Here is an 8878-nt window from a genome sequence, read left to right on the forward strand (position 1 = left end):
GCTGGCTCCCCGTGGACGAGGCACGAGTGCTACCCATGCAGGCCCAGGGCTCTCGTGGCGCAGTCCCACCACTGTCTCCCCCAGGCACCTCCGCTGGCTCCCCATGGACGAGGCAAGAGTGCTGCCCGTGCAGGCCCAGGGTTCCACAGTGCGGCCCACCACTGTACCCCCAGGCACGCCCCACGACGGGGCCAGCCAAGCTGCTCTGTGCTTCATGGACTCACTAGCCTCCGGTCTGTGTCCTTCAGCATGCTGTTCCCTGTGCCCAGACCCCCTCCTTTCCCTTGCTCTAGGAAAAACCTCCACTGGTAATAAAGATAGCATGTGTCACCTTCCTTCCTGGTCTCTGTCTAGCTCCCTTTCCACTCAGCCCATGCTTCTGCTTTCCACATGCATGGTGCTATCGTGACTGAGTTTTCTCTGTCCAGATCAGCAGCACACTAAGTCGCGTCTCAGTGCTTATTCCTACACACATCTCCGGCTCCTTGGCTGTTCTGACAAAATCAAGCCTGGTAAGGTCTGCTTAGTAAAGGAAGAAGGAAACAGTGCATGCACAAGTCTACCTACCCCACAGCACCGACTGCAGCCACAGCGCCCTGGCTGCAAATCCAGCAACCCTAAGCCCATGCCCTGAGCTGCAGAGCAAAAAACATGCACGCGTGCATGCGCATGCGCACACGCACGCACACACCTACCTCTGGTGCATAACAACTCCAAAGCCCCAAACTCAACCCCCACTGCGCCTTTGCCACCTGCTTCTCTCTGTCCTGTCCCCACCCGGGACACTTCACGCCCTCCCTGCTGCCCCACCTCACTAAAGCTGAAGGGCAGGCTTCTTCTAGCTTTGCTTCCTCCCACTGAGCCTTCTTTAACCTTTGTGGAGTCTGCACATTGCCCTCGAGCCCTGCGCAGGCAGCAGTACCAACCGTACTCTGGCGAGTTATTTAACTGCCCTGGGCCTCCTCGCCCCAGTCTCAGGACAAATAGCAGCAGCTCCCTCCACAAGCTGGAGCTCTCCACAAAGTGTCCAGAAGCACTGCAGGCTCCCAGTAAGTGGCCAGTAAAGTGTGGGCTCTCCCAGTCCCATGGTCTGTAGTCTAAAGATTGGTGGTGGTACCTCGCCCCGCTTCTCCCAGCACTAAGGGCCGTCACAGGAGTTCCCAGGGGGACCCCACAATGGCACCCCCAACACGTGCTCCACCACTGGGCGACCTCCCTCCGCCTTCAGTCTTCTGCAGCGCACTGCACTGCCCACCCCAATTCAGGGAGCCCAGCTGCTGTGCGGCAGGCGCTTGCTGAGTCCTCACACAGATGCCTGCGCAGCAGCCTCGGGCAGTCCTCCTGTACACAGGGCTATACAGATGGGAGCGACCAAGCCCGACCCTGCACAGCACCCTTCTTCACAGGAGACGCGTGGGGCTCCTCAGCGTTCGGGGCCCCGGTCCCCTGCGTGGAGCAAGCCAGCAGACACACCGCGGTCTCTCCACAGGCTGCGCTCGCTCCCCCGGGCACCCAGCACACGCCCCCAGGATCCACTGCCTTCCTTGTGCTCCGCTGCCCTGTGATCCTGAGGACAGGGGCCACCGCTGGCCCCAGGGACATCCCCTAGTGCAGCTGGGGACTCAGCAGTGTTCATTAGCAAATGAATACACTGACCTGCCACAGTGACTAGCAAATTCACTCTGCCAGTAAGGAAAGTTCTGTCCAAGGCAATCAAGGCAACGCATAAGCTGTGTTCTCCCGCCCTTGGACATACGTACCCTGCCCACTCAGGGCTTGGATGCATGGCTTGTCCACTTTAACAGGCATAGTGCACGGGAGGCACCGCAATCCTTACCCAAGAGGGGTGGGGAAGACGGGGAGGGAAGCACGTTCCAGGAGTGTAAACCTCATGGTGCAGTCTTCTCACTTAAGAAAGCTCACTAGAACAGCCTGCCCGGTGAGGATCAAGTACTAGGCGAGGGAGGACACTGGGAGCCACGGCTTCACTTCCCCCTCCAAGCCAGGGCGCCGTGATGAACTGGCCCCCTAACCCACGCAGCTAACCAGAGGCACCGGCACCAAGAGCATCACCCCCCACACCCTTTCTTTTTTTCTGTATTTAGGACAGGCTCTACAGGGTCTAACTACATAGATCAGACTCACAGTAATTCTGTTCTCAGTCTCCCAAGTACTGGGGTTACAGGCATGCGCCACCATACCCAGTCTCAATCAGGGCCGGCATGGCACACCAGGGATCAAACCCTGGCTGCTGTGCTCTGCCTAAGCAGGCACTTTAGCCCTCTGAGCTACCAGGCTGGCCCGCAAAGCCCCTTTTTAATCCACATTAGGTGATTTTTTTTTGTACCAGGAATCGAACTCACGACCTTGTGCTTGCCAGGCAGGTGCTGTGCCACTGAGCTACATCCCCAGTGGCACCCTTTTGAAAAGAAAGGTGTAGAGCTGAGTTGAGTATGTGTCTTACCAGCAAAGTGAGCCCCGCCACTGAAGACTAGATGTGGCCCTCACCACTGCCCACTGCGGCCCCCACTCACCACCCCACGGGCAAGACGCAGTGACCAAGCAGGACACAGCTCCAACATGAAGGGGAAAGGTGTGGTGGCAGAAAGAGCTGTGCAGACTTTCACTTGCACCTCACTCAGTGCAGAAAGGTAAACGCAGCAGCACCTCAGGTGGCAGCACCTCAGGTGGTGAGTGCTTCGTTTGCACACAATCTGGTTCTCAAACAGAAGTGTTTGGCAACATTTTGTTTCTGATCACAAACTCTGCATCAGGTGACAAACTCACACAGCCATCTTTCCTGTAGGAATGTGCACGTGGCTGTCTGTTTTAGAATCCTGGAGTGGACTGAGCACATGCGCCGAGGCTCCACTGCACAGACAGCCACGACTCCACATCCACACCACCGTCCTCCTGACACAGGGTGGCGCATTCGAGTCACTCACATGTGCGCCCTCCCATTCACGCAACAGACAGTGCAACCTAAAGCCCAAGCAGGAAGCAGCACGCGAAGCGCTGTCCTCCACTCCACCGAGGGCAATGCCAAGGGCAGGGAGGGTCTCAGACAGAAAGCAGCGGGGCAGCAGCGACTCACGTTGATCATGGCGTTGGACGTTATCCTGAACAGCGTGGCCCGCTCGTTGACCTGCTTGATCTTCTCGCTGCTCTCAGCTGGCAGCTTGAGGGCCTCCAGCTCGCTGAGGGAGCGCTGCAGCGCGGTGCCGTGCTTGGCAATCAGGTCGTTGCAGGTGCTCAGGTCCTCCACCTTGCTGGACAGGGTCCGCAGGGTGCTCTGCAGCTCGGTCTTGTCGCTTTGGGAGACGGACTCCTCGTCTCCGGACTCATCTGCAGGGAGGCCAGGAGAGCGGCGTGAGGCCAGGACCAGGACGAGATCCCCACCCTTCCTGCTGTGTCCACCATGCCCAGGGTGACTTCTGGCTGCTAGCCTGGGCCACCACTTCTCTGAGTGTGGCCTGCAGGCCACCTGCAGCCAACACCTGCGGCTCACACCGCCCAGTGCTCGCAGAGCACCTCAAGCAGGGAGCTGCGCGCGGCTTCTCTTGGTATCCTCTCCCCCGTACTACGTTCTGGCTGCAAAGTGCTCTTCTAGCAGGGTCACTTCCTGCAGGGGAGCTAACATCAGCACTAAAACTGAAACAAAAGAAACAAGCAGAGAACTACCCTATCTGCTAGAGGGATGCAGTCAAGGTCAAAATATAACCTTCTGTCAAAAACTTTCCCAAGCAGCGAATTTTCCTCTCACTGCTCAGCAGACAGTAAAGACAGTATGGGAGCCTCAGAGGCAAGTAAACAAACGAAAGTCAGTAGGTGAGTGAACAAGCTGAGTACAGCTGGACACCTAGCGTCTCAGAGGCAAATCCTACCATTCTCCTTGAAGAGATTTCAAAACAGAACCAGGATGTTCTTTTTTAGTGACCAATTTAGCAAAATGAAAATTCTGCATAGAATATATCACATAAAAAAAATAAGATGGTTCCAACTTAACATATAAGACAACATCAGAAAAAGGCATGGAGGGGCCGGGAAGGTGGCTCAGTAGAATAAGCACTTGCCTGGCAAGTGCAAGGGCATGAGTTCAATCCCTGGTTCCACTAAAAAAAAAAAAAGAAAAGAAAAAGGCATGGATAAACCTAAACAAGTTATAATAATCCTAATCCTGACCTACTCAGCAAGTAATTATGTTCCCACATTTTATGGTCTCCACTGACACGGAAAGAGCAGGCACACCACGCCTAGGACAGTGTCCCAGCCCTGGCAGGCAGTCCTTGCGGCAGGGGCTTTCACGCACTGCAGCGAGTCAGCAGTGAAGATGTCCCTGCACACACCCACCCACACCTGGGCTCAGCTCGGGGAGGATGGCTGGGAAGGACAGGTCCTGGTGGAGACCCTCGACCAACCCCAGCCGACACAGCGTTCTCCGCCCCCACCTGACTCTGCCAGCATCTTCACAGCCTTGGCCTTGGCCAGCTCCAGGGCGGTCACCCAGCGCTGCCGCTCCACCTCCGAGCTGGCCTTCAGGTGGTAGGTCTGTGCGCCCCCGTTGGAGATGATGAAGTTGCAGGAGTCCTCCACGGTGATGTTGGCAGTGGCCAGGTTGATGGTGCCGCGGCAGGTGTGCCTCATCTCTGCCTTCGACCTGCCAGCAGGAGAAGAGGCAGGGGACACCAAGGTGACTTGGGCTTCATCTTTCATCATGCCCCATTTCTCTTCCTAACTCCAAACCCTTTCAAATACGAAAGTCTTAGGAATCAACAACTCTAGTTAGATCTCCTTTAAACACCCTCCTGAACAGGACAGAATTCCTCTGGGAAGCTGTTAAGTACCGTTTCTGAGTCCCATTTTATTGCCCCCAGTTCCTCTCAATATTAGCTTCTTAAAAGCAGGCTCTAGTGGGCGATGGCTCCATGCAGTGTTAACCCAGCAACCACAAGGGCACGAGGAGCTGCAGCTTTGCAGCACACGCACCTGGGCTCCCCACCACTGCGAGCGTGAGTGTGACGTAGGGCATGCCCTTCACCCCTCAGGTCCCCTCCAGTGCTTGTGTAGTCAGGAAATACTTTCTAGGTGGAAGTTACACCGTGCTGCGTATCTCCCTTCAACGGTGTCTTTACACCATCTCATTTCCTAAGATAGCTCTACTTTACAGACACACTGAAACATCGCCCTCGCTGTAAACCAGCCACCATGAGAACGGTCGCACCGGGCTCAGATTATATTGCAGAAGTGTAAGAAGGCACCCGGATGAGTTTACACGCTCAAGTATCAGCTCAGGCTCAGATGACACGGAATACAAATAACTAATGCTTGGCAGAGTAGAGGAAGAATAATCATGAAACCAACACCCAGCATTCTACCTTTTCTTTTCTTTCTTTCTTTTTTTTGCAGGACCGGGGATTGAACTCAGGACCCCGTGCTTGCAGGCAAGCACTTATTCTACTGAGCTATCTCCCCAGCCCTCCACCCAGCGTTCTAATCTCTCTGGGATATACTTTTTCCTAAGGGCCGTGGACGTCCACGGGTGGGAACTCCTAAGCCATCCTATTAATAGCTAGGGGAGACTCAGCAGCTCGGCACTCTGCCGGCTGGGTGTAAAAATTTTCCCAGCGTCTCCTGACTGACAGTTCTATTAATAGCCTCACTTTTGAACTTTACAGCAGTATTTGGTGACAACGAGCTCCGAGGCGCTTCACATAAACTAGTGCATACAGCCAGAATGATGCTAATTTCCCCACCACCCCGCGGCTTAGGCTGGGGAGCTGCATGTTGAGACTGCACTTTTCCTGTCCAACTTGGAACATAAAGAGGTCAAAGTCCTTTGCCAGCTGCCACAGCACAAAGCAGAGCCGTTTCCCTTTCAGGGAGCCAGGCGGCAGACACACCTGGCACGTCCCGAATTCCTGCATGCCAGAGCCAGCACACACCCTGGCTCTGAACGCCAGGTTCAGTGTGGTTGAGAGTCTGTCTACCCAGCTTCGGGAGACAGCTTCGCTGTTGTTCTGTCACATGAAACGTTTTTTCTTCCTCAGATGCAGAAAACGAGCAGGCTGCGGAGGCCAGGGGTCTCAATGGACTGGGCTACCCTCCTTGGCCCACACCTGCCCCCCGTAACCCGAATCCCGGCTTTTCTATTCTTACCTCCCCGCCCCCAGCTTCAGTTACAGTGTGAATAATGCAGCCTGAATTACAGATGCACAGCTGACAGGCTGCTGGCCCTGGCTTCCTATTCCAGGGGTGCTGCCTGGACCTTCTAGCACATTCCTCGGTCTCAACACTTTGCATTGACCACCTCCTAGGAACCGCCTCTGCCTGCTTGAGCTCCACAGACTGCAGGATTTCCTCACACATGAAGTCACAGCAGGTGACCACATGCCAAGGCGCTCTGGGAGCAAGGCAGGCTTGACCAGAAAGCTCTCAGGTTTGGGCCACTCAGCCAACGCTCACAAATGGTGGGTGCAGAAGAGGAGGAGTTCGGATGGCTCCACAGTAGTGCTAGGTGCTGTGTTCTGCTGGAAAGCTCCCACTAAGAAAGGCCAGCTTCAATAGGAACTCAACCTCTAAGGAAAGCCATACTACAGCCTGCCCTGATGTTCCGACAGAGCCGGGATTCACACAAGGCTTCTTTAGACAGGGTCTCACTATGGAGCCCAGAATAGCCTCAAACTCACAGCAGTCTTTCTGCCTCAGCCTCCCTCCTGGGGTGACAGGCATGCGCCAGAACGCTGGGCTTCTGCACAAGATCTGAAGTAACAGCATCTGTGACAGGGTTTGTCAGGAAGCACAGGGAGCAGCACAGCGTCCTCATCAAAGGACACAACTAGGAAGTACACTGACAAGGTATACAGTGCTTGCAGACCTCATAAATAAGAGGCCACAGGTTCGGGAGGCACAGATAATGAGAGGCAGGGCAACGCTGCTGAGAACTCTAGGAGGGCTACATGTGGCACAAGGCCGTGGAGGTACGAGTGGCCTGTGTCTGTGGAGGGAGAGCCCCGGCCTCACCACACTCGGATCTGGAGGGGGATACAGATTTGGCAGTCAGGCTCCTGTGGCTGGGCGTTTGCAGGTGGAGCCATCAACGCTGGAAAGAACAGGCCAATCACATATTTCCCTACAAATGGCTTTGGGGTTTTTGAGACAGGGTAGTCCAGGTTGGCACAAATTCTCAGGGATCCTCCTGCCTCAGCCTCACAAGTGCTGGAATGACAGACAAGAACCAGCACACCCAGTAAGGGTTGGTGTGTTCTGAAAGGAATTTTACCACTAGCTCTTGTAAGAAAGAAGTTAGAAGTGGCTGCAACCCACTAGGTAAGTTACTAATGTCCATCATGAGTACTGACCAAGACTGGAACTGAACAAAGATGCAACTGGCCTGGAGGAAGGACGAGACAAGACCTGTAGCTACGCACCATTTGTGAAAACAGGGAAACCAGGCACAAGCCATGCTGGGAGACAAATCAGCTGGACATGACAATGACAGTGACGCCAGGAAAACATGCGCTTGAGTGGTGGAGAAAACTATAGGGCCAGCTAAAATTTGGAATTTGTGACCTATCCTTACACTGACAACCCTTAGGTGAACAGTTTGAAAAGCTAGAACTGAAATCAATTCTGAACAATGTTAATGACACTCACGGCTGTCCAGTGTCAGTGAGGATGAGAGACTGAGCTATCTAAGTTAGGGGACAGATAAGAATGTGCTCCTGTCTCCAACTCCCTCCTTCAAATTCTCTAAAAGCCAACACAACAGCAAAGGGAGCTGCTCACCCCTAACCCTCCTGGTAGCAGAGCAAGTTTGAAAAGAAACGCAGAGTAGCTACTCAACTGACGCTGAAGAGGCCTCAATGAGACAGTCTTCGCGGAAAAGATTTCAATTAGAAATAATAAAGATGCCCTGAATGGAAACTTTTTATACTTTCTTAATAAAAATACACAAAGTTATCCTGACCTACAAACACACCTGCTTTATTCAGACAGGTAACTACTTCTCTACCTGCCTGATTCGTGGAACCCTAATCTGGGTTTTAGGTTATGCTGGTGTAAACAGAAGTGGTTTCAACTTCCAATCCCTCCAACCGGGGGAGAGTAGCTCATGGATCCGTTTCCTCACCACTAGGACCAGCACATCTGCTAACTCCCAACGTGGCTGCTGGCACCAGTGACATCTGTGGGTAAAACATTCTGCCACAGAGTCCAGCCCTCGGGAAATGTTTACATCCTGTCCTGAGATCACCTAGCTTAACACCTCTCTCTCTCAATAGTCATAATGGGAGTCGCTGCGAGCAGATTCCAAAACAGAGATGCTGTTCAACAGCAATCAGCGTGTCAGACACCGTCTCCTCTTTCACCAGCCCAAGATCACACAAATGTCGGCTGCAGCTCTTAATCATCCCCACGGGAGGAGGTGGGGCGCGCCAGAACACAAGGAGCCCCACAGCAGGGACGTCCATCCTCCGGGCTGTGCGGAAGGCGACAGAACAGAAAGCCGAGGGCAGCATCGGAAGCCACGCTGCGCGCCGACTGTGAAAGGAGCGAGCCGGGAGTGGCCTCTCGTTCGGGGTCTGGGCCCGAGGCGCGCGGCGCGGGGCGCGGGCTGCGGGATCCCGAGCTGCACCCCTGGGTGCCGGAAGGCGAGCGCGGCCCCGCGGCGCTGTCAGCCGCGCGCGGGCCGGGGGCGACCTTGCTGTCGGCGCCCCGGAAGCATTACCTGTAGTAGCTCAGGAGCCCGTTGCTCAGCACGAACCAGCGCCGCTGGTAGCCCTTGATGTAGTTGGTCCACTTGAAGAGCCAGCCCTCCCGGGCCGAGCCTGAGCCCCCGGCCGGCAGCGCGGACGCGGGCCCCGCCGCCGCCACCGCCCCC

The 8878-nt window shown here is 55.0% G+C and overlaps 1 protein-coding gene across 1 annotated transcript in view; it reads right to left on the minus strand.

Annotated features, from left to right (window-relative positions):
- Osbp (oxysterol binding protein) overlaps positions 1 to 8868 on the minus strand; it is a 23090-nt gene extending 14222 nt beyond the window's left edge. The window contains exons 1-3 of the mRNA XM_004646906.2: positions 8726 to 8868; positions 4449 to 4657; positions 3095 to 3345 (exon numbers count right to left, since the gene is read on the minus strand). Coding sequence (XP_004646963.1) covers positions 3095 to 3345; positions 4449 to 4644 — 447 coding nt within the window. The 5' untranslated portion in view covers positions 4645 to 4657; positions 8726 to 8868. The remainder of the gene's footprint in view (positions 1 to 3094; positions 3346 to 4448; positions 4658 to 8725) is intronic.
- Between the last annotated feature and the right edge of the window lie 10 nt (positions 8869 to 8878).

This window comes from Octodon degus, unplaced genomic scaffold (genome assembly GCF_000260255.1).
Source record: "Octodon degus isolate 3935 unplaced genomic scaffold, OctDeg1.0 scaffold00283, whole genome shotgun sequence".
NCBI classification, from domain to species: domain Eukaryota; kingdom Metazoa; phylum Chordata; class Mammalia; order Rodentia; family Octodontidae; genus Octodon; species Octodon degus.